Source organism: Rhineura floridana, chromosome 2, assembly GCF_030035675.1.
Source record: "Rhineura floridana isolate rRhiFlo1 chromosome 2, rRhiFlo1.hap2, whole genome shotgun sequence".
NCBI classification, from domain to species: Eukaryota; Metazoa; Chordata; class Lepidosauria; order Squamata; family Rhineuridae; genus Rhineura; species Rhineura floridana.
The window spans coordinates 222,273,108-222,299,150 of record NC_084481.1 but is presented as its reverse complement, the minus strand read 5'-3'; the positions used below and the strand labels follow the sequence as shown (position 1 = coordinate 222,299,150).

The 26,043-nt window shown below is 41.6% G+C and overlaps 1 protein-coding gene across 3 annotated transcripts; it reads right to left on the bottom strand.

The window, feature by feature from the left end:
- Positions 1-1,433: 1,433 nt before the first annotated feature.
- CLBA1 (clathrin binding box of aftiphilin containing 1) lies at positions 1,434-26,023 on the bottom strand. 3 transcript variants are annotated; one of them, XM_061612320.1, is made up of 6 exons: positions 25,769-26,023; positions 16,244-16,980; positions 13,668-13,816; positions 11,053-11,182; positions 6,482-6,592; positions 1,434-3,869 (listed from the first exon to the last, which is right to left on the bottom strand). In XM_061612320.1, exons 2-6 carry the CDS (start codon positions 16,766-16,768, stop codon positions 3,702-3,704), a joined length of 1,083 nt encoding a protein of 360 aa, XP_061468304.1. In that variant the 5' UTR covers positions 16,769-16,980; positions 25,769-26,023; the 3' UTR covers positions 1,434-3,701. The 3 variants fall into 3 exon arrangements, with proteins under 3 accessions (XP_061468304.1, XP_061468305.1, XP_061468307.1); XM_061612321.1 differs by having other exon boundaries at positions 25,787-26,023; XM_061612323.1 differs by having other exon boundaries at positions 16,259-16,980; positions 25,769-26,022.
- Between the last annotated feature and the right edge of the window lie 20 nt (positions 26,024-26,043).

The following is a 26,043-nucleotide window of genomic DNA, read 5'->3' as shown; positions in this document are numbered from 1 at the left end:
ACTGAAGCATCATAGATGGATGGAGGTAACTAAAACAACTGAAGAAAGAGCAGAGTAAGCAATAAACTTTTAATTGCCTTGGCAAATATTTTGGACCAGATGCTAAAATTATAGTAGCACTCTTATGGGGTAGGTATACCACCGATGGAGTGCCATCACTGTCCCATAAACTCCTGGTAGCACACCACCAAGGAGAGCCTCTTCTGAAGATCTCAAAATGCAGGCTGCTATAGGGAGAGATGCTGTGGGAGGTAAAATTTGAATCTGAAACTGGGCTTCCACTGCCAGTGCTGGATCCAGGACTATCCAAGCTGTATTCCTACTCTTTCAAGAGAAGTGCAACCAGTGCGGTATACCTAATTGCTGGACATAAGAACCACCTCTGTCTTGTCAGGTTGCAGCTCTAGTTTATTAGCCTTCATCCAGCCCACTTTCAAATCCAGGCCCTGGTCTACTACACAATGTCACCTGATGACACTTCACTGCAAACCCTTTGGTGGCCTTACCTACTGGCTTCATAAAAAATACTGTAAAAGTTAATGGGTGATATATAAATAAAATTAATCATTCTCAGCATGGGGGATAAAATGGAACCCTGCATGACTCAGCAACCCAATTACCATGGAACTGAGCAGAAACCCTCCAATTCTAATTTCTCAAACTGACCCTGCATATTGGCCTAGAGAACCTTTTTATCAGGGGGCGGAGAACCAAGGCCCATAAACCGACGATGGGTGGGACTAGAGGCAAAAGTGTGCAGAGCAAGAAATGTAAATGGTCTGCAATAGACATTTCTTCATACATCTCCCTATCTTCCATCCAGGCAAGCAAGAAACATTATCAGAATTCAAGGACACATTCTAACTAGGTGAAAAATTTGAAGGAGGGTGTAAATCACGGTTGGTAAGGGGTGTGGCCTGGGGAAAGACCAGGGTGGGTGGGGGAAGACAGTGGTGGCAATTAAGAGATCTGGTAATTCCTATCTCCATGCTGTGTAAATCCCTGTATTTGTGGAAGAGGTGGTCTGTGCTTGGATGCGGCTCCAATTTCATGCAGCAGCTGCTGGCTTCAGCAGGGCACATCCCGTCCAGTTGCTGTAGACTCACTCTGTGCCTTACAGTCTAAGGGAGACTACTACTATTGGTATGGGACCACTTTGCATACTGAAGCGCCAGTTTCAATCCATGGCCTTTCCAGTTAGAAAGGTCATGTAGCAGGTGATGGGGAAGACTCTTTAGGGTCTCAGAGCACCCCGGTCAGGAGTATATATACTGGGGAATTTTGTCAGGTATATCTACCCTGACATAAAGCAGCTTTCTATGTACCCAAAAATTCCACCCAAACATCTGGGAGTAAAAGCTTGCATAGCAGGTGCTGAAGTAGCAGTAGAAAACATTTTACGGCAAAACCTCCATGTTGTGAATATTTTATTAAAGGTAGAGTTACAAAAAAGTATCAGTGCAGATTTGTTAGTTCTTTATCAGCTGGCCTGTAAGAGGTGTGATTTCTCAGATTTAAGCTTTGTCAATGTTTCAGGCCCTACATACATGGGGGGGGGGATGCCTTCATAACTGGCTGTACTTCGCAGCACAGGCTCTGCATTTCAGTGCTAAGCAATTACTACACAAAGGCAGGGGGAAATTGAATTTGCCATATTGCTATTAAAATGAGAAAAAAACCAGTTTCTTCTAAACTGACAATAGTGCCGGATGAGTTTTATTCCAGAAATGAGAACCCCACTTAAGTGTAAATTATGCTGTGTTCATACTGGCATTTACTGCAATGCTGAGGAAGAGCTTTACTCTTGATTTCACTTGCTCTGGCAGTCCAGAGGCCCCAGCACATACAGTAGCATCAGTGGATGTAGACAATAAGGCCTTAGAATAGAACATTTCATGGTCTTTAAGCAGTTTCAGAATTTAAATAGAAGTTAATTGTACAACAGAAGTAAATATTCATGTTATAATTAAATGGAAGGGATAGAAGTGAGGAACAGCCAGTACTCACTCTTTTCCTTCCCCCCCCCCAAAAAAAAACTTAGTTGGAGACAGACAGTGCTGTGCTGAAAGAAAGCTGTTACTCTTAACCTACTGTGCGACCTGTGCGGTTGATTATATAGTAGGGGGTGACGCAGTGTGGAGAGGCAAGGGGAATGTTGAAGCAATAATATCAAGGCGGGGACACAAAAGATCTAATTTAATTTTAGAGAGGTGAAGGGGGTCATTTCATGAAGTTTGAGCAATACTTCCTAATATATTGAGACTCCTTCATTCTAGGGCAGCTATGTCCAGATCACTGGAGTCCCTCAGAAAGGTATTCCAAACTTACTTCCCTGTGACATCAAAGCCACTCTCTGCAATGTAGAAGTGAAGGAGACGCTGAGCGTGGAATCCAATACCACCCATGCATGCACAGAAGAGATTTGCATTTGCCCAGCAGGACTCCACCTTCCTCTGCTTCCCCATGCAGTCCCCTCCATGCCCCCAACATCTGTTCGAGCTGGTTGTGGGATCCTCCAGAGCACATTTTTGGGGGCTGCATAGTGACTGCAGGGAGGAAGAGAGGAAGGTGGAAAAGAGTCCCATTGCACAAGCAGAAGCCCACCTGTGTAATGTTTAATTCCACTTGAGTTATGTTCTAGGAATGTTCTAGGTCACTCAGGTCAAAAAGGTCGATAGCATGACCCACATGAAGTGAGTGTGGCCTTTAAAACATACTCCAGCAGACAAGGTGATATGGAAAGCTCCCTCACAACAAGAAGTGTGAAAACTACTGCTTTAGCATATGCTAGTTTCAAGAGCCATGCCTTTTCCTAAAGAACCTTGGGAATTGTAATTTTGCGCTGAGAAAGCTATTTGCAGAACTATTATGTAGAATTCTATCACAGGCCAGAATACAAGACCAAGCATTTCTTGGCAGAAGCCATAGCATCTAAGTAGTTGATAACGGTTATTTGTGCCATGCCAATATTCAATGCCCACTCAACAAATCAGTATATTCCATCAATGAGACTCAATGGTTTTGGTCCACTGGGATCACCCACAAACATCTTGTCTTGGAATAGAAGTTGAAGTAGACATTTATCTCTACCTCCCAAAGGAGAAGGATCAAAACAGACAGTTGTCTAACAATCTTCTGATGAGTTGCCCAGCAGAACGGTTCAAACACACACACACGATAATGTATCACGGTAGATGTTCAAATTAGCAAAAAAAAAGGCATTTCACAAGCCAAATACTAATGGAGACCCAGGACTGAGTAGGGATCAATAGTAACACGGTTAGGGCAACATGTACAGTATCAGTTAACCATACAGAAAAAGGAAGGGGAAGGAAGGCACACCAACACACGTGTTAATCTGGAATACTGTTAAAAAGGTTTGAAAAATTCCATTCAGTCCTGCAAAAATGTATCATTATGGCAGGAGTGAGTTATCAGACCACAGCCCATCCTCTATCTATAAAAGCATAATTTTAGCTAGTTTACTATAAGACATAACTTCATGATTTGCCTGTAACTCTTGGCAAACTGTCATGACCAACTCAACTTGTTAACTCACATCCTTCACTATAGATTAAGGTTTAAAACAGATTAAGGTTTTATTATTTTCCGTCAGAAGTACTTATCTTAAATTAGTAATACAATATATTTAAGGTTTTTTTTTTAAAAAAGTGATTAAAAGGACAGAGCTATGTTGGTTATTAGCAAACATTGCTGCTAAACATTTTCATCTTTAGGCTTTGCGTAGTAAAAATCCTCTTCTTTTGTGGAACTGTTATATATTGCATATTTCCACCAGATGGGGTCTTCTTCAAGAACAGGTTATAAGAAAAGAGATGGCTTTGTCTTGGAGCAGGAGATACAGAAAGCTGTGTCAAAAAAGACAAAGGGAAAAGAATGTAAGGGCTGTTCACACATTACATGGCTGCAGACTGGGGTTGGCCAGAGATGCTTGTTTGAAAAGGCTTTATACCCAATCCTGGCTTGATGGTAAGTATATCAAGCAGAGACATGCATCACACTTTATCTTGCACAATTTCTAGAGGCCCAGTTTCAAGAATGCAGGAAGCAGCTAGCTAGCTACAGTGGTATCCTGGAAATGCCCAACAAACTAGACACATACTAAGCAAGCAGCTTTACTGTCCGGAAGCAAAACATTGTATTGAAAGGAAAGGGAATATACTATGAGCGCGCGTGCGCACACACACACATTCAGCAGATGGGATTCTTCCGATCTATAGTAGGAGAGGTTTGGCATCTGAGGCATCTTGCAAGAAAAGTCCTTCTCATCTCCCTGCTATTCTTGCTTGTGGTTAGATGCAGGGGACCACAGTTTCTGGCTGGCCAAGCCAAGAAGTGTAGCTCTCATCACTCCCTTCCACCCCATCTCTCTGGCCAAGCATAACACTCTATCCCAACTTGGGAAGTGGCTTTGCAGAGTGGTGCCCAATAACCTTGCCCTGGCCTTTTCCACGGGAAGGGCCAGTGAGCAGTATGCCAGGTTAAGTATCATGAAGAAGGCACCCCAAGCACCTTGCAGCAGTGGCATCCAACACCCAAGCCCTTTCCTGATGTAAGCGCCAACAGCGTGATTGGTTGGATGCTGTGGCTGGAAGGGGATTCTCAGCTCCTTCCAACAGTTGGTGCCCAGACTTCCCTTTTCTGTCCTACAGCAAGAAAGGTTGGCAAGGGGTTGTTTTCTATGTTCGGTGGCTTGGCCATATGTGACCAAGAATCTTCAGTCATCTAAGCAACAACCCCAACTTCAGAGCTGCGGAGTAGGCAGGGACTGCTGAACCATTGACGGGATGATGATCACTGCCCACCTCTGAAGTTTCAAGGTTGGGAGGAAGGCTGGCTGCAAAATTGCTGAAACCTGGTTATGGCTCTGAGCAGGGCTGTCTCTGTCACAATTCTGCATGTCATGATTCTGCAAGAGTGCAGAAAACTCACAAAATGTACTAGGCACAAGGTCCTGGCTTGCTTTGTGACATCTTTTTCCAGTAATGTACAATCCAAACCTCTGAATCATCAACTACCTGAAAGACTGGTATGGCACAATTACTTAATCCAGTTTTTATGGCACCTCTTCCCTTCATACTATTTTACTATATATTGTCAGTATCTCATAGTTCTTCCCATTCTTTCAAAGTTTTGTTAATCCTGTTTTATTAGCAATGGGTCCTCCTTGGTTGTCAAAGGGCCATTTCTGAGGCCAACAAGCTACAGCATCCTAGGTCTGATAAAAGGTAGCTCAAATTGCCTAGTCAGGTTCACAGATCATGGCAGGTTGCACCTGACAGAGCCATCATCTGTCCAATGGGTTTGTCCAACATCTCATTTTACAAGGCTCTAGAAACTTACTTTGGTTGCTGTCTTTGTACAACTACCTTGTCCATTCTCTTATTTAGTTCATTTAAACTGAATGATCTGAAGTTCAAACCATCCTGCTCTTAAGCCATGCCTTCTTTCAGGACCTCCATTATGCCCCCCCTTCCAATGGTACGTCAGCATTCCAGGGCCACTGACCATGCTCAGTCCTTGTTGGTTTATATTCTCTCTCACACACTCACTCTCTCACACTCTCTCTCTCACACACACAGAGTGTAGAGCCTACTGCTACCTTCCTCTTGTGCATGGATGGTGGAATTTTGGCTGCATAAGGACCCATACACTGATAATGAGTTTTATTAGTATTTAGGATCATCCCCAGAATTTTATAAAAGCAGACTAAGTTGAGATAGAGAAAGAAAACTAACCAGGTTGCATGAGAAAGCTGAGGTATATGGACACAGAAATAACTCATGGTTAGTAACATAACAGGACAGCTGAGAACATGACAGTGGGCTGGAAAGCTTCATAATTGGACTGCCACCATAATGGTTGCAGCTCTCCTTATTCCACCTGACATGTTGCCTCAATGCAGCATCATACACAACACAAACAGCTATGCATGTCTTTAGATTTGCTAGACCCTCTATAAGGCTTGGTGCAAGCTTCTCTCGTGCATCACAATGCAACTTGGTATGTGTGAGGTCCACCAAGTAGGTTCAACCACAGCCAGTGTGTGGCTCATCATGAAGTGCGTTGGAATGAGCAGAAGTGAGTTCAAATTACCATTAAATCCACAAAGCTCCCAGGATAGGTTCAGAAAAGTCACTTAGCTCAACCTGTGCTATACAGTTATTGCAAATATATAAAGGACATCCTGCAAACACTGGCCGGAACTCTTTAGAAGGATGAAATAAAATAGGACAAATAAAATCAGGAGGCTTGGTGCAGTCATGAACTAAGAATATCTCTTGGACCATAGCATTGGCAAGAGAAAGGCCAGTAGGAGAGCAACTGATTGGATGTAACTTGTGCCAATTGCAAGAAAAGTTAAGAGAAACAGTGAAGATTAGGGAAGATTATTTGCAGCACACAAGACAGACTGTATGAATAATAATTAAAAAGACTAAAGCTTCTTTTCTCTTCTTACCTTGGTTTGAATGAGTGCTTTGCAAGTGCTTATGTTGAATTTGTCAACAATGGAATCTTCATTTTCTCGAATGTTAGTTTTCTCCAAAATATTCTTGATTTCTGGAAGAGCCTGGAAAACAGAAATCACATGAAGCACTTCCAAGGAATTCCGGTTCTGCAAACCTGTTTAGAAATGTGAACTTTTTCTGTCCAGCTCATAATCTTTTCTAAAAGTTCATCTTGAAACTAAATAGATACTATTGGAACATAAAAACCAAGCCCCAGAAAGTGAGGCCAAGCTACAAGCAATCTGCAGCAGCAGCAGCAGGCTGCCGAGAACAATAACAGCAACAGTAACTAAAGTCTCCCTGCCACTTTGTAATATCAAGAAGATCTTACCCATGTTATGACCACCACATTCTGCAGATCCTCAGCCGCTGCCAGCACCAATCGATGATGTACAGCAGGGACAGTGAAAATGCAGAATGACATGATATCAAGACACAGGGAAAACTCCACTGTGAAAAATGCAGATTCCATGCTAGGGATCATTAGGAAAGCAATGGAAAATCTGCCAATACAGTAGGGCCCAGCTTACTGGCGTTCCGTTTTGCGGCAGCTTTCAATTCAGGGAAATTCCCCGTTTTGAAGCCAATTTTACGGCATTTTGCGACATTTTTGTGCGACGCGGCCCATTATAGTCAGTGGGTTCTGCTTTACGGCAATTTCCGCTTTACGGTGGGGCCTGGTCCCTAACCCGCCGTATAAGCGGGGCCCTACTGTACCACAATTATTCTATACAAATCTATGATGCAACTGCACTCGGAATAACTGGACATACATGGTAATTCTGCTTGCCTCACCTCAAAAGATATTGTAGAGCTAGAAAAGGATCAGAAAAGGGCAACCACAGTAATCAAGGGGGTGAAGCAACTCTCCTGTGAGGAAAGGTTACAACATTTGCGGCCGTTTCATTTAGAAAAAAGGGAGTGATGGAGGTGGGGGCGGAGGCGGGGGGGGACATGATAGAGATGTATGTTTATATATGGTATGAAGAAAGTGCATAGGGAGGAGTTTTTCTCCCACTCTCACAATACTAGAAACGGAATGTTGGAAGGCTCAGAATAGCCTAAAGAAGGTAATTCTTTGTATATTCCATAGTTCAACTATGGAATTTGCTGCCACAATATGTAGTAATGGCCTCTAACTTAGGGCTCATCTACACGGCAGTTTAGTGTGTGTCTGGTGCTACTTGCATCCCCTTGTAATTTGCATGGTTCACATGACGTTGTAGGCAAGGAGAAGGTATCACACAGTTTTCCCCTTTAAATCCATATTAAACCAATCCGCTGATAATGCGAAAAGGAAAAGGAAAACCATCTCAGCTGCACTGCTCTCCTCCGTGTAGGTGCTTTGCTTCAATTTTTTTTAGTAGGAGATTTCTCTTATGCCCCATCGCCCACTCCCTCTCTCTCTGCCACCCACAAAAGCTGCTGCAGCCGCTGCCTACTCTCCCTTTCAATCACTCCCCGTCTAGTCAGTTTCACATAATTTTGTGTCAATTGTACCCCCAGGCCCTCTGGGCTTCAGCAGGGAGAAGCCTGCAATTGACAAGAAACAATAAAACTGACCAAAAAACCCCTCCCCTTTTTCCATTAGCAGTATCCATACTCCAGAGAGAGTAAACATGTAAAATTGGGGGCAGGGCCACAAGGAAGCAATGACACTAAACCTTTCAGGAGGAACGTCTATTTGTGTGAATGGAAAACAGTGGATTGTAAGCTACCATTAACCAAGAAGTGTGGACCTTGAAAAGCCATTGTGATAGTAAAAGCAGCTTCTTTAGTACAAAGTTAGGCTCCCATGTGGATAAGCCCTTGGATGGCTTTAGAAGGAATTTAGACAAGTACACAGAGACTACCTCCAGGGTAGGAGGCATCAGTTGCTGGGAATCACAAGTGGGGAGAGTGCTGTTGCACTCAGGTCCTGCTTTCAGGCTTCCCTTAGGCATCTGATTGGCCACTGCGCGAACAGGATGTTGGACTAAATGAGCCACTGGCCTGATCCCGCAGGGCTCTGCTTAGATGGGAAAGTAGACAAAACAGTTGATATTTTAGTGGCAGCCACTTTTACTGTAATGTCTACTTTGGTTCTAAGTTCCAGGTGACCAGCTGACTCTTCTGGATAACCTTTTCAAATATTCAGGTTTTTAAAATAGTAGAATACACAGATGTTACTTATGTTGTGTGGGATTTCTTCAAGGAAATGTTCATACTGCAACTTAGTATAAACATACAAAAACTGTCACTAGTATGTCAACTGCTGTCGTGAGCAAGTGTTGCAAGGTATGCAGCTTACACAAGAATTGTGGGCACTTATTGAAAAGGGTGATGCTACAACTGAGCAGAAACACAACTTGCCCCTTCCTCCCTCCCACACCATGCTGAAGAAGTACTATACTTTAACTCTTTAGAGGCTAAACACTGACCTTCAGCTGCAGCTATGCCCCACTGCCATTAAACCTTTCCTTTACAAAAGTAATAAATAATAAGTCTTATTTTGAAAGCTATACACTGTTTCTCTCACAAGGATAAAATGGGGAAGGAGGAGACGCCTGTACACCACCCTAAGCTCCTTAGAGAAACAGCAGGATAAAAACCAAAGAATTAATCAATCTCCTTGGCTTTTTAAAAAATCCACACATTTTAGCTTGCACTTACCCCCCTCCCCTCTCCATTTGTTGCTTGGGGAATGGAATCATCATGTTGCTGCTGTTTGAGCCAGTGTGACTGCTGTACTAATGAAAGGGGGGAGTTTTTTTTGGGGGGGGGGGTTATAGCACATGGAAAGGTCCCGGAATTCAACATGAGAAGAAATTCAGCCTGCAGTCTACAAACTATAGGTGAAAACCTGCACTGAAAATGAATTTACTCTTCTTCAATTTAGCAACCAAGTTGTCTAGCACTTTAGTCATATTTCAAATGCTCTTGGGCCAGAATCCAAAGAGCCTCATGTGCAAGAAAGCACTTTCATACAATGACACGGAGAGGGTCGCCAATTCCTAAACCCTTCCAGCTGTAGCCCCATGCCACACTGCTGTGGAGAGTCTCCCCAACATTCAGGAGTGGCTTGTCAAGAAGATGGAAGATGCAACGGAGCTGCTGCAGGGAAGAGGAGCCCAGAAAAGCCTCAGAACACTAACAGACCACCACGTGTGGTCCTTTGGGTCCTGGCCTCATTTACCAAGGGGCCCCAATGGCTTAGTGACCCCATGATCTTTGGAAGCAATTTGGAGCCTCTCCGAATAACAGAGTCACACCTAATAATATAGACTCAGAATGAAAAAGGGAGAGATTTCTTACTGTTTCCACCACCCTTCACATACACTTACAGCTCTCATTTACAGTTCACACTTCCTAACAGCAGCAAAGGCAATCTTCTCCCTTGTTTTCAGTGCATGCAGGGGTAAGCAAGGAACTCAAAGCCCCTCCGATGTCGCTCATCTACGGCAGTTAAGGGTGGTGACAGGGCAGAACTGTGGAATGGGCATGGATGGAAGACAGGGGTGGGAGACCAGAGAAGCATCTGGGGGGAGGACTGGACCGCTGAAGGGGCAAGCGTGCAGAAGCAGAAGTTGGGAGAGGCGTGAGCGAGCCAGGGAAAGAGGCAGGCCAGACATTGGAGAGGTCATTAGTTACCTTTAGTTCAGAGCCCCCAGAAATGCAGGCCCTGTGTCAGCTTAACTGAGAGCAGGCCCAAATAAGTACTGCTGGCATCTCAAAAAAGGAACAATAAAGTAAATTAAAAGCTACCCAAATTCTTCCTGTACACGATTAAAGCATACCTAACGTCGGATGTCTGTAAAACATATTTCCCTAGTTTTGAAACCGAGCGATCTGAGGAATAGGATAGTTAATATTCCATCACTGTCCTTTACCGGACTGCGTGGCGTTATCTTCCAGATGGACTGATCCAGCACTCATTTAAATCACCATAAAACCCTACACTCAATTGAAAACTAGAATCCTCGTGCACAAGTTCTGTTACTCACTCCACCATGGACATGTACAGACAAGGGATTTCCCAACATTCTGGGTTAAAATCTCAAGGTGTAATTTAAAGCGGTCAACTATGTCACACCATGGTTCATGTTCATTGTGTAATATTTTTATCATCTTTATAGCTAATTGAATGTTTTTGGTAGAGAAACCCAACAACGAACATAAATCAATAGCATGGCTTCACAAATACTTACCAGGTTGCCAGTGGTGCCCCCCCCCAGTTATCTGAATTGCAGAGAACGTGGGAGTGGTTGGTCTCATGCTTTGTGGTTGCTTTGCAGAAAGTGGAAGCAGCATGAGAGATTTGTACTACTTCTGCCAAAAAGACAGATACCGCCACTCCCTCATCCACGAGGATGTACATAGTGTACAATCACAGATAATGGCCAATAAACAAAACCAAATTTGGGGATTCCTAAATAAGGGAAAGGCTACACTTGTTTTTTTTCTTGACAACCTTAGACTAAAGTATCTATTAAGATTAAAAACAAAATGAAATGGAATTCTAGAAAATATTTCAGAAGCGTACCTTTCGATGAGCATCTATTCCAAGCACAGCTAAAAGGTTGTCTTGGTAATGAGATTCACTCCAAGGACGTCTTAAACTGGAAGGGTTACTGGAGTGAGTAAGGGTTTTCCATAAGTTCCCAGAGCCAGTGCTTTAAAGGAAAATGCAATTCACATTAATCCAAGTTAACTAAATACATACCTCACAGTAAACGACTTTTCCTGCATACAGTTCAAATGCAGCCTCACACAAGATAGTTAACACACTCAACGGGCAACTGAGCTTAGTGACAGCTCTACCAATACAACTGACAGGCTGCCAATTTGTGAAAGCAAGTCTGAATAGCTTTGACAGCAATTCCCTCTTCCAGGGAACTGTAGTTTTACAAGGGGAGGTACATTTCTTTAAAAACAGTTTCTCAGTACACTCACAAAACTACAGTTTCCAGGAGTTTTTTTTTTTTTTTTGGAGGGGAGGACGTGATAAAACCAAATGTAAATCAACAATAGACAGCCCTTGAGTTCTCTCATGCTTTTTGCTATGAAGCAGGAAACTATACATAACCTTGAGAGACTTATGTACATATCTCCAACCTCAGGACATGCTATCTAATTTTGCATATTGTGGCATTAGAAAATGTTCCTGATTCAATATACTCCTGGTGAAGGGCAAGTAACAAGATGGACATTTTCCTGGAAAGGTTTGGCTGGTGCTGTTCAGGCATCCTTTAAGTTAGTTGGATATTTGCAGGGATCACTTCCCATTTATATCTTCGCTGTTGCTAGGATAGATATGACAGACTGCCTCATGGCAGTTAAGCAAGTTTAGACTGCCATGCAAGCAAAGAACTAGGCATCAGAACCATGACATCAATTGGCAGGGCATGGCACAGTGTATCCGAGGTTTTATAAGGCAATCCACCACCTCAGAGAAGTTCAAGAACAGCTGGAGTGGGAAATCTAAACTTCTGTGATGCTATCAGAAGGCTGGAACAAATGATGCAGATTTGCATAGGCATATCATTGTTACATACATGGCTTAGAGATTGTGGTAATTAAGCAGTAAATAAAACAAATAAAAGTATTCATGACCTTCCAATTACCGCAGCAAGCATTGGACGCAGACACTTCTTTGCTCTGTATTTCATCTAAAGCAGGGGTTGCCAAGCTTTGTGACCAGGAGGCACATTTCAATTGAGAGAGCCCTGAGGGCACCAGTCAGAAAATAGCTGCTATGAGGGAGTGGCTTAACACAAAATGACTGCCATGGGGGGCATGTTTGCTTGGGTTCCTTTGGGAGGAAAGGTAGGATATAAATGCAATAAATAATAAAGGTACAGAGTAGCATGGTGAAGCTTTTCCAATAATTGCATTTACATACTAGGAAAGGCTTGACCTGTTGAATTTCTGTCTGCCATACAATTGTTAAAGGCAGAAGAACCATTCTTTCTACAATGCCAACCCTAATTCTTAATGAGTCCCTGGTCTTTACGTCCAGCAAAGCAGGAGAGAAACCTAAGCCTCTTTGCAAAGTTTTCATATTTGCCTTTTGGGGGGGAAGGTGGATTCTTTAACATTCACCCATTCCTACTGTGCAGTAATATCTGCAGAAAATAACTTCTAGGCATGACTGGATCTCAGATGACCCCAGTAAAGGAAAGATGCCTCCTGGTTGCTAGGCAAAAGGGAAGGGCAAACTATGGAGATTCCAAGGACTAGGAAAAAAAGACAGAAGGAGGAAAAGTGCATTAAAAGGGAGGGCAAAAGAGCGACACTTTAGGGCCCCAGAGATTCCTGTCGCCTGGTGTCCAAACAACTTACTTATCAGTCACAGCTGTGACTTCACTCATTGGCTAATAACACTAACAGACAGGAGCAACTAGGCTGGCTCATTTCACATAAATTGTTTACAAAGGTACCTGCATATTTTGTTCCCTAACTTTCTTTATAGAAGGGCTAGAGACATACTTTCTTTTTCATGAACGCTCAGATTCTGAGCTACCTGCTGGGAGTGCCACTGAAGGAAATGAGCATGAAACAGGTGGACTTCTGAGGGGTGATGTAAACACTTTGTAGTCTTCCATAATGGTTAGCCAAGTTTTAATCTAGTTGAACTTTTGATACCAACTTTGGAAAGGATTGATTTGTATAGAGATAACTGATATCTAAATGTTAGGTTAGAGCTGGATTGCATTATAGTGCATTTTGGAAATGACTTCTTAATTACGCTCAGATTATGTTGATTCAGTAAAATTATACATCTGTCAGGTCTGCCAACACTAAAATTTGTGGGAAGAATCCTAGAGAAATTGCCCTCTTGAGGCATTAGGGAAAATACTTTGACGAGTGGGAGCAGCAACAACTGCTGGGAAATCAGCACAGTCAGCAGAGAGTCATTACTACTGAAACCAAAATATGACAACATGCAGGAAAGAGATAGGAAGAGAACAGGTGGTTAACAGGGATCCCGTTTTTATCAAATGGCCTCCCACCATTCCCAACTACCAGAGTTCTAAAATGGCGATATATGTCTTGTACCATCACATTTTCCAGCAGCTTCAGAAGCCTCTTGTCCCAGAAACCAGCACAACCCAAAACCGTGCACCACAGATACAAGAACAAGTCTTAAACAGTTACCATATTTGTTTCTTTGTACATTCAGGAACATCTGCATCTTCTGTTTTTGTGTAAAGGACTTGATCCAAGCTGCTAATTTTCTCCAAGAACTGTGGTACAGGAACTTCTGGAAAGCTCTGCTTAATAATATCTTCAGAGCTGAGGACAGCCTAGAGAAAGCAAAGTAATGCACTGAGGCCAGTGTGGTGGTTTTTTATACTATGCCATACAGCTTAATTTCTTGTGTCCACTGTAACACTCCTGCTTACCCTCTATCAGACATGCCTGTCAGTAACAGAGGATTTCAGATACGCTTGGACAACAGAACAGAACACAGTCTTAGTCCCTCTGTTGCAGAGATTCAGCAGTACTGGACCCGAAATCTATTATCCAGGACAGGAACAATACTATGATACCCTTGTACAGAGATAGCCCATGCGGTGACTTCCAGATGTAATTGGACTCCAGTGATGTGGGGGTGGAAAATTTCCCCAAGCAGAACATTTTCTAGCGCTTTACTTTTCCGTTTCAAAAGTTCATCAGTGACAATGAATGGATGCTAATTGCAAATACAATATTAGGTAATCTTGGCAGTTTCAAATTTTAGCTTTGCTTACTAAATACCGGTAAAATAAATCTACTAAATTAGATCACTTTCTAGGCCATCAAAACGTTTTCCAGTGGAGATTACCCCAGTGCACACAGGGATGTTTTCCAGTTCAAAATCTTTCACCTTATCACTGTTCAGTTCCAACTCCCAGTAGCCCTACCAGTAGTCCAAGGTTGATGAGAGTTGTAGTCCAACAGCTTCTGGAAAGGAGCACATTTTGGCTACCCCTGTTACTGAACAAACCCAGAGAGGACTAACTGGGAGCACCACACCTTCCATCTCTGCCTGACTCTTCTGGTCTTTGTATATTTTCAGTCAGACCTATGATGCTGTAGAAAAATGGGGCAGTTGCATTCTTATCTAGTTATTACCTCTGTACACAGAGGCCCCGTCTTTCATACAGATATCTATTATTTTTCTTGTAAAACATGAAGAACATGTCTTTGTGCTCAACTAATAGTGCTTGAAACAAGAAGCAAAACAATACTACTTCTCTAGTCTTGTATTTGCTTTTAAGACTACTGAAATATACCTCCTATTTTTGGCATCTGTTAAAATATGTTTGCATGGTTTCCTCTTCACACCACAGTACATGGCTTTATTTGCCCCCACTGCCATTTTTTTTAAATAAACAGATAATACAAAGGAGAGAGAGAGGAGGGAAAATCAATTTTAAAAATTATGAAATATATAGGTGTTGGGTGTTAATGCATTACCATTTAATCTTATTGGTTGTGGCAGCCCACATGACTTCACTGATGGGATGACACTACATCCAATGAGATGATGTCATGGATGCTCTAACAAAAATCACACAGGTCACCACAATCAAGAATATTAAACAGCTGTTGAGCAAAAGTGAGACAGAGGGCAACAAGGGCAATGAAAACAGAAAATAGCTCTAGGAAACAGCCATCACTACCAGAGGAACAAAACTGTGCTAAATAGTAGCCAGTGGTGAGGAGAGTATTTGAGAGGGGGGTTGTCAAATGCGGTGCTTTGAAAGGAAATATTGAAATTAAGAACTATTCAGTACAAGTCTGTTCATAATTGTTGTAATGTCACAAAGGAAAACATGTGACAGCTGAAGCAATCTGCTCCTTCCTCACTTGCATGACACTTACTCATGTAAGTAAGCTTGTTGGAATTAACACAATGCCTTATCTACTTAAGATTTACTCGTGTGAATAGGGATTAGGCAATTGCAAATGAGACCTGCAAAAATTGAATACTGCTGTTCAGGATTCCAGCCAGCCATGCCTTTGCTCAGGATTCTCCATTCCACCTCCACCAGTCTGTCAGCATTCTGTGGTCACTAAGCAAGTTTAGTCCCCACAGAGCCATTATGAGTTGGGGGAGGTTTCCTGCCCTAGGCCTTTTTTCTAAAAAAAAATCCCAACCCTGCTGGTATCTCCCTCTTGTAGTGGGCATTTGGCTACATAACTGCCTCAACATCAGAAGTAGAGGGGATTATGCAATTTTGTCAAATATCAAAACTGTTTCCACTGTACTTAATAAATGAACCTCTGTTTAAAAATAAGTTATTTACTTTGCCACCAAGAATGTCAAGTATTAAACAAGAAAGTGTTAACTATACAATCTTCTTTCACAGTTAGACCAAAAAATGCAGAATTGTACACACAAAAAAACTGATCATTGCACAGACACAAAATGTTTGCATTGGGAGAAGGAGCAAAAACAGAGGCAAAAGAGAGCCCTTTGAAAAAATTATCAGAGATTTTTCAAATTTTATGGTGAACTACTGTCCACCTCTACCACGCTCAGCTGTGCTACTTTTACCAAGCAGCAAAATAAAAAGGAGGAACTGACATTGCTATCCTTTATTACATTTAATGAAGCAATGTGTTGTCTTAGTTCTGCGTTGCCAAATATTTAAGGATGACACCATGGAAACGGATGAAATGTATAGCATTCTTAAACGGGGGAAAGAGAACAGTGCTCTGAGCAGGAGGTGGATGATTCTTACCATATCAAAACATACCTTCACCGAAACATTAGCAAGCGTTTCGCTTCTGTTGTGTCCAGTTGTTTTGGAACATAAGTGTCTGCATGAGGTAGTGGGGCAATTGTCGTTGACATCCACTTCATTTGTATACATTTGTTTTTCATTTAATGTCTCCAAAGGCTCCAAGGTGGTGCTTAAATTCTCCAACTTGACCTCACTGAAACCTTCAAAGTCCCCCCAAGTACTGCTGGATTCCCCCATGCTGGTGTCAGGAGGACCCTCCAGCAACGCTTCATAAACTCTTCCATCAACACACTTGGTAGGAAGGGTTTTCTGAACCTTTTCCAGTTCCAAGCCTTCATCAAGATTTCCCGTTTGGTTTAAGTGGTTAACATCAGCTCCACTGCTGTTTTCACAGAGAGGGATGGCACACGTCTCTGCCGACAGAGGTTTCAAGAGCGACTGGCTTGAAACTTCCACACAGCTATTTATTTCCACCAAATTCTGGTCCTGCATTTTTTTGTTATTGCAGCAATAAAGAATCATTCATGAACATCAACCAAAAAACCAGAAAACATGGCTGATTTGCAAAAGACAAAACTGTTAATGTTTCCAAAAGATAACTGGGTTCTTCATTGTGCCTTGAATAACCTGCAATAATGTTGCTTAGCAAAACAGCGTGTCCTTCAAGGCCTCCCTAAGTCGTCAATGCAGTGCTTGTTTTTCAGTCTTAGCTTGCTTCCAATCCAGATTTCAGCCTGCAAAAGAAGGGTTATAAATAAAGGCCCTTCTGATAATTCTGTGTGGAAGGCTTACAAAAGATAAACTATTAGGCAAGAAAAATGTTCATGCTTGGACAAATACATTCCAATGTGATGTGGTGAATTCATGCAAGTTCAAGGAACAGAAACTACACAAAAAGATTAGTCCTTTTACATTTTTACCTTCTGTGGCCAGGATTTGCATTTTTCCAGTAGCAACTTTTTGTGTGACATGGCCAGCTACTTTCAAAACACACTTTGAAATGAAATAGGGGCAGCAGTTAACTGGGCACAAACAAGTCTAAGGTAGTTCTTTGGATCCCAGCCTAAAGCTACAGAAAGCCTTTGAATCCTGTACCTTTATGCTCCCCCTGTGTTTGAGTACTTTGGTTACTTCTAGGTTTGGCATAAACCACAGCTTAGTATTACATTTGAACTACCAAACTATGGTTTACATTTGCCCTACAAATCAGATTGTAAATCAGGATTTGATCTTGTTTGCAAGGTAAGCACAATTTGTAGTTTGCCAGTTTGGATGTAACAGCGAAGTATGGCTTGCTGCAAACAAGGAAGTAACTAATTAAGTGGAGTGTCCAAAGAAAGGGGGGTGTTATATGTGAACTGACCCACTAAGCCATCTATGAACATACGTGCACTACAAATTTGAAGAGACTTAATCACTTTTCCATCTCAGCAGGGAACCCTGGAACTGCAGTGGGGAGCAACAAGGATCTTTAACCTAACTGTGAGCACCTTAAATTATAATTCCCAGGATTCTTTGGGAGGAGAAATGTTATAAAATTAAGACATACTTGAATGCAAGACACACCTGCCTTCAGTAATTTTTCACTACCTGAGTAAAAGCTTTATCATAGAGCTTCTAAAGATCTTTAAACAAACAGCATAGGAATGAACCTGCATAGGAAGCATTAATACCAAAGGTGGCAGTGGAAGTCACAATTGTAAAAACGAAACAAAAAAGAACTTTATTATTATTTTGTTTTAAAGGCAATATTGCTTGGACCAGGCAGGGGGGAGCAGAGATGCCTTCCAGCATTAAGATGTCCATTCATAACTGCATACTATTTTTCTAAAATTCTAGAATAAATTCTTGATTGCCTCAATATTCAAATAATCCTTGTATTTCAGCAAGATGTAGAGCTTGATAGTGACAAATATATTTGAGAACAAGCTGCAATGCATATTGAGAAAACGTCAGCTTGTTTCAATTGAGAAGTTTTCTGTATGATTTTATTGGGTAGTATAACTCTTAGATGCCTGCCTAACACTCTCTGAACTCACTTCACAAGGGTGAAAACACTGCTTGAAATGGCAATTTAAAAAAATCAAATATATATTTGAGTCCACCTATTTTAGAAGTGTTGATACAATTGTTGTGTAGTAATAATTTCTTCACATTAAAAGGGTCACAGATGGGAAACATATAAAATAAACTCTCCCAGAATAGATCAGATCCTCTCTAATAAGATCAAAGCAGCCCAAGGAAGAGACAGAAATGATTTTGAATTATGCTTTTGTTGTTGTTATAGGCCTTCAAGTCGATTACGACTTATGGCGACCCTATGAATCTTTTTTGGATATATTCATAGGGTTTTCATGGTAAGAGGTATTCAGAGGTGGTTTAACATTGCCTATGCTACACAATGGTAAACATGCCTACTCTGAATTAAGTTCAGGAGTTTAGTGACGCTCACTCCTTGGTAAATGTGCTTCAGATCGCAGCCCAAGATTGCAGTCCTACTCCCACTAAACTGTGTTTACGTCCCATTGAACTCAATAGAATTTACTTCAGAGTAGACATATGAAAGATTATGCTGTTCTTCTCAGAAACATAAAATGCCAAACTGAGGTTTAGAAATAGGATGTACAGGGCAATCCTATACATGTTTACTCAGAAATAAGCCCCACCATGCTCAGTGGGACTTACACCAGGTATATATATATAGGATTGGAGCCCTAGCCCCAGCTGAATAGGCTATTTTCCTGCCAAGGAGTACAGGCGGGCCCCGCTTATACGGCAGGTTCCGTTCCAGACTGCTGCCGAAAAGCGGAAACCGCCGAAAAGCGGAACCCATAGACAATAATGGTGTGCGTCACGCAAAAATGGCGCACGACGAGAAAAAACACTGTAAAAGCAAAACAAGCACCTTAAAGCGGGGACTTTCCACATTTGTGCAACGCCGCATTAGCGGAATGCCGAAAAGCGAAGCACCGTAAAGCGGGGCCTGCCTATATTTCTGTACATTACCAGATAAACCTGATAAGACAGATTGGAGGTTTATGCTCTTTAAAAGCTGCCCTCCCTCAGATAAAACACCTGTTCCTCAGCTTTGGGAGACACACTTTTAAGTAAGCTGCATCCAATTGTGGAACTGCTTTGTGTTTAAAGGATAACTCCAGGCTAGGCCTTCCTCTTTCAACAAGCCTTTTAAGTTGAGACCTTATCCCAAGTCTGTGTCTGTGTTGGAATTGCTTTTTTATATGTTTTTAAACTTTTTTAAAAAATAATATGTTTTTAACCTTTTTTTTTTAGGATGTCTTCAAAGCTTTTTTAAAAAATGTTTTTAAATATGTTTTGTTTTAATATATTTTAAAGTTTGTTTTTATGATGTTTTAAAGTGTTTTTGGTGCTTTTGTTTGCTGCCCTGGGCTCCTGCTGGGAGGAAGGGTGGGATATAAATCAAATAATAAATAAATAAATAGGCTAGTAAGTGAGGAAATAAGGTAATTGAAGTTTGCAGAACTATAGAGGTTTTAGCAGCATACACCTCAGCAGATGTGGGTTGTAATGAGAACACTGATGGGGTTTCAGTTCCTGTTTGTATTTTTACGCTGACGGTCACCAACAATAATCTAAGCACAGCAGTCCGCAATGACACAAACCAACCTGAAATGTTGTGGGGAAACCCCATGCGCACTCCTGTACTTTGAGAAGGAGAGAAAGGGCCTATGCCTGAATACTTGTCTTCCCCAATTATCCAATGTGTAAATATTGTAACGAGGTAACGAGGATGATCAGGGGACTGGAAACTAAAGCCCTATGAGGAGAGACTGAAAGTACTGGGCATGTTTAGCCATGAGAAGGGAAGCCTGTAAGGAGACATGATAGCACTCTTCAAGTACTTCAGGTTGCCACACAGAGGAGGGCCAAGATCTCGATTGTCCCAGAGTGCAGGACACGCAATTATGGGCTCAAGTTGCAGGAAGCCAGATTTTGAGTGAACATCAGAAAAAACTTGCTGTTAAAGCCATACGACAACGGAACCAATAACCTAGGGAGGTGGTGGGCTCTCCAACACTGGAGGCATTCAAGAGGCAGGTGGACAGCCATCTGTTGGGTATGCTTTAACTCGGATTGCTGCACTCAGCAGGGGGTTGGACTCAATGGCCTTATAGGCCCCTTCCAACTCTACTATGCTATGATTCTATAATATACATTTGCCAATGTCTTTTGCCATCTTTCCACAGCAATTTAAAACATTTTTATTCTCCCAGCATTTTGTGGGAATTGACGGGAAATATTCTATCAGATGTACCCGCTGATGTAAATATTCTTGGGGAAGGCTTTGGTATTTGCCGCTGTATTTTGATGGGATAGACTTTGATTGTTGTTGTCATCTGCTATTTTATATTGTGTTTTAACATAGATTGTTTTAATTTTGTTATAGCTTTATACATTATTGTTACCCATTCTGGGATCACAAAAGTGATGATGGCCAGAATACAAATTTGTCAGAGTGCAACAACATCCACAATGGAGCTGTATTTAAAAAGTTCAATTTACATACATTAATGAAAACCAGTACAAAGACTAGGTATCTGTACTGGGTAGACTTTGTTACATGTACTTAAAAAGTCAGCTATATTGTGGCGCTAGGTTTTTTCCACTGTGGAAGTAGTTTTTCCCCCTGTTGTTGGTGAAACTATTTTGGTTTTGGGGACAGCCCAGCCACCTATGCAGCATCTAATATTTACAACTCATAATCCAGGAAGTAGGCTTGGAAGGTTCTGTAAATTTCTGTTCCCTCAGTTTCTCATTTTTAAAATCTTAAATTCAGTTTTCCACACTGCGGCAGCACTTTGCGATTTTTTAAAATCCTCATGAAAATTCTGCAGAATCTTTTAGTGTGAATTTCTGACATATTTTTGCACACAGTTTTGACTGATGTACACAGTTTGCAAGCAATTATTTCTAGTGTGAGATGTTTTTGTTTGTTATTTTCATTAATGTATTCATTTTTATGCACACTTTCATCTAATATATACACTTTGTACATATTGTTTGGTTGGGGAACTGTCATCACAAAATTCAGATATGTGCAAATTTCAAAGGATGGCTGTGCTTTGTTGCTCTTTGTTTCAGAAAGTGCTAGTTTGATAGATTCAGCTTTAAAGCAGAATCAAATTTCAACCCCATCCTTACCAGGAAGTAGCAGCCACAGGTTCTTTTTCAGCCATGGGGTGAATCTGTCTGAGCAAGTAGATGACTCCTCCCCTTTTCCCACTTGTAGGAAAAGCAGAGAAGGGGCCTTTCCACACAGGAGCATTACTTCGTACTAAAGATGCTGTTTTTAGTTCCATTTTCTATGCACCATCCACAGTAAGGGCTCAAGGTCAGCTGCAAACACTGTGTTTTCTATTCACACTGAGGGGAAGGATCAATCACACTGTTTCCTAATGACCACACCCTCTAACTTAACATTTCCACTCCCTCTGGTTACTTGGCAGCCAAGCATGCTCAGTTTGTTCCACCAGCTGCAGTAGGCTTCATTTTAAAAACAAGAACAGCAACCCAGAAGTGCAATTATTTGTATTTTCACTGGTACAATACAGCTGAAATACAAATATCTGTATGAGCAGTGTTATGCTTTTGAGCACAAGTTAGGGGGGAAACAAAAATAAGGAACCATTTGCAGCAATATATAGAAGGCCAGCAGAATGGAGGACAGCAGCCAGAAGTTGCTTGTCAGCCTACAGGAAGCAAACTGAAAGGAAGAGGAGGTAGTGAGAGGGGAACAACTGACACACCCACCTAAAAGCATTGGAGCAAAGCATCTGCAAACACTAGAGAAAGGAAGTGAAGACATTTTTTTCTTCCCTTTCCATATTGTCAGAGAATTGGGTTAGTACGGATTTACAGGGGGGAAACTGTGTGATAGCTTATGTTTGTCAGTAACGTCATGTGAACCATGCAAATTAAAAGGAGATGTGAGTAGAACCAAACACACAGTAAACCACAGTGTAGATGAGCCCATTGTTATCGGAGATGTCACTTTTTCTCAACCAACTCCTGAATAATTTGTAGTGGAATCTGTGGGATAATTTGATACAATGAGCTGCCTGCACAGATTGGTATTTATGGTCCACTGTAGATAGTGCAGTTCTACTATTATGGAAAAAATAAGAAATGTCAGCCCATTTTGTAAAACTGTATGCCACCTCCTAGGAATCTGAATGATTCTTTCCAGCCAAGGTGTTAAACATTCCTGTGTGTTGCCTTTAACTGCAGAAAGCAACACATTCTATTCTGATGCAACTCTTATTCAAGCATTTATGTTGGAAGATGCTAACAGCATATTAAAGTAGGGCATCTTGAGCAGATGTGCCCAGAGCTGTATCAAAAACAGCAGCTCATGGGAACATATCAACTTGTACTACCAGTCACAATGTCTGAACACATTGTTGGTCTCACCCATTACTTACCAATTTAAGCAGTAAGAAAGTGATCTTATTATGCAGAGGTATGGGAAACGTTTTGTCCTATCAAGACTTGCATTCCCCTGGGGTAATCTGTGGACTAATGGTAAGCACAGACTCTCTTTTTGCTACCCTCTTTTCTCTCTTCCCTGCCCAGAGGGCTCCTGAAAAAGAATCAAATCATCCTTGCCAGAACTCTGAACTGATCGTTTACAGAGGACATTCTCCCACCTTCTTCCATCACTCTGTCAATTCTGCCCCCCCCCCACTTTTCTCCTCCTCACCAGACATCTGGAAATGCTTGAAGAGGAATTTCCCTCCCTTCCTCCTTCTATCCATTTCAGCTAAGTCTCCCCCCTCCATTTTTCTCCCATCCCACCCTTAGGCCTGAGGCTGCCTTAGGATACCCATCCCTCTGCTTTAAATCTCTTAAGAAGTTTTTTTTTAATTTTAAGCAGGGTTCTTTTAAAAAAAAACATATCTCCCATTCGCAATCTCATTTGGCTTCACATATCATCATTGTCACCTCAGTTTTGCACTAGGAGGTGAACCATGGAAAGGACACATACTGAATTATCTGTAAGCTGTTAACTTCTTCACCACATCGTGATGATGAGTTTAACAAGTTTTAAAGAAAACAGTGCTTGAACAACTGAAACATGGGGGTGGGACAGAAGGAGCAGGTGACTTTCTGAACATTATAAGCAAGCCATCAAAAGTGTAAGAGAATGCGGAAAGGTTTTTATTCATTGTTAGTAGCGGAGATTTGACTGTTAGCAGTTCAAGAAGATCAGATATATAGCAGCTGCAAGAATGAGAAAGACAGGAAGCCTTCTCCCCTCCCATCAAGTTTTCCCACAGTCATGAGCTCACAAAAGGAATTTTTTTCTTCTTCTTTTGGGGGTATTAACATTTACCAGAGGCTTATACAAACCCTTTAGAAACAATTGTAAATAATTATTTCTACACACTGTTTGAGATCAGTTAATAAGACAATTACTGTCCATCATGACACATTTCCTTAGTGAAAAAGTACTTGTTAAGTGAATCAAACCTTCTTAACAATCCATTTTCACATACACCTAAATAAGATCAAAACAAGTTGAAATGCATTTCAGACTACAAATCTATACACATTTTCACAAAGAAAGCAGGACTTCCTTTCAAGTGGACTTCCTTTCAAGTAAGCACACATAGGATTAAGCTAGCATTTGCCTTCTATAAAGACACAGCTCTCTGCAGCTTCAAGCTACCATCTGCAGTAGAGAGTTTAAAACCACAGTCCTACCTCACAGGGTAATTGTGAGGATTGCCAAGATAGCATATGTGAAGGGACTTGGACACTCAGGGAAAATACTGAATAAATCAGAGGTGAGGAGTCTGTGGCCTTGAGATGTTGCTAGACTACATCTCCCATCACCCCTTGTTATGGTCCATGGGAGTTGGAGCTCAACAGGTCCCCCATCACTGGTATAAACACTGAGTTATAAGTATTCATAATGGTAGGCTTCAAATCCCACTGAACCACAAAACTGACTTGGTAAGTCAGCCATACTCAGCCTAGCCTTCCTCACTGGACTGGACTAAGGATAAAATGGAGAGAGAATAAAGCACCCCATTCCAAGTTATTTGTAGAAAGGGCATGATAAAAATGTAATAATGTGCAAGTGTCAGCAGAGGCTCCACATTTACAGTATTCGTGCACACTCCAAAAAACCACGCAGATGCATAATTTCTACTTTTTGAAGCTTCAAGTTAGTATTTTAACCAGCTCCAATTGTATTTAGTTGTCCAACTATTTTTATCATTATTTGCTTTATTTATTGTATTGTACAGTTTTGCTCTACCAAGCAGAATTTCATTCATACTTTTACTATACTGTCTAGGCATCCACATGGATGAAAGGCAGTCTAGAAACATTTTCAATAAATAAATTCAGTCTACTTAAAAAAAAATTAACTGCTGTGATTTGAATTACCTTGCACTGTTCAGCTACATTTTAAAACTGAAGAGTTGATGCGTTGTTATGCTCAGTTTTAGAATGATTAACATAAACCACCTCCTGGGTGCTTTTATATTGTGAAAAGCAACTTCAAAATATTTTAGTAAATAATAAACAAATAGCTCATTTTAAGACGCAAGGTTTTATGCATGGTTATGTTTGGTTTTTAGAATGTAAAAAGCATCTCCTAGGTATGTTTTGCATTCTAGAAGGCAGATTAGAACTGTTTTAATGAATAAATTATATATAAATACATACATATATATAAATACATATTTGTTGTTATGTGCCTTCAAGTCAATTACGACTTATGGTGACCCTATGAAACAGCAACCTCCAATAGTATCTGTCATGAACCAACCCGCTGAGATCTTATAATTTCAGGTCTGTGGCTTCCTTTATGGAATCAATCCATCTCTTGTTTGGCCTTCCTCTTTTTCTACTCCCTGCTGTTTTTCCCAGCGTTATTGTCTTTTCTAGTGAATCATGTCTTCTTCTTATGTGTCCAAAGTATGATAACCTCAGTTTCATCATTTTAGCTTCTAGCAATAGTTCTGGTTTAATTTGTTCTAACGCCCAATTATTTGTCTTTTTCTCAGTCCATGGTATGCACAAAGCTCTCCTCCAACACCACATTTCAAATGAGTTGATTTTTCTCTTATCCACTTTTTTCACTGTCCAACTTTCACATCCATAGAGATCAGGAATACCATGATCTGAATGATCCTGACTTTAGTGTTCAGTTATACATCTTTGTATTTGAATAAATACATACACACATATACACACACACACGATTATTATGAAACCTTTACATCCTCCCCTGTCAGCTACCCGGTAGTTATTTATGCTGCCTGCCTACCTAGCTTACGTCCATCAACCTCCTTTGCCTTGCCCTGTTCCTCACCCATCCTCCCCTTCCATCCTCCCATCCAGCCCCTGGCTCGGCTGAAGGGCGCCCGAGTTCACCAGCCTGGGGAGGCTCTTGAGCCTCAAAGGGTCCGCGCTGAGGGGAAGCGCAAACCAGGAGCCCGCTAGATGGGCCACTGATGGAAGCGGCCTTACCTGCTCCGCCTTACGCACCTTCCTGCCTCAACCGACAGCGGCTCTGACAGCAACTAGAAAGGAGGCGAGAGGCGGGGCGAACTGCAGGTGCCGGCCTGTGTGTCAGAAGCAAACTCGATTGGCTGTATTTGACGGATGGGGGCGGAGCTTCAACTGGTACCGAGCGTTCTTTGGGTGTGGAGGAGGGGGAAAGGAAAGCGACGCACACAGCACTATCCTCTCGTGGGGGCGTGGCCTAAGGTGTTGTGGGAGCGCGCCTAGCGCTGCGTGCGAAG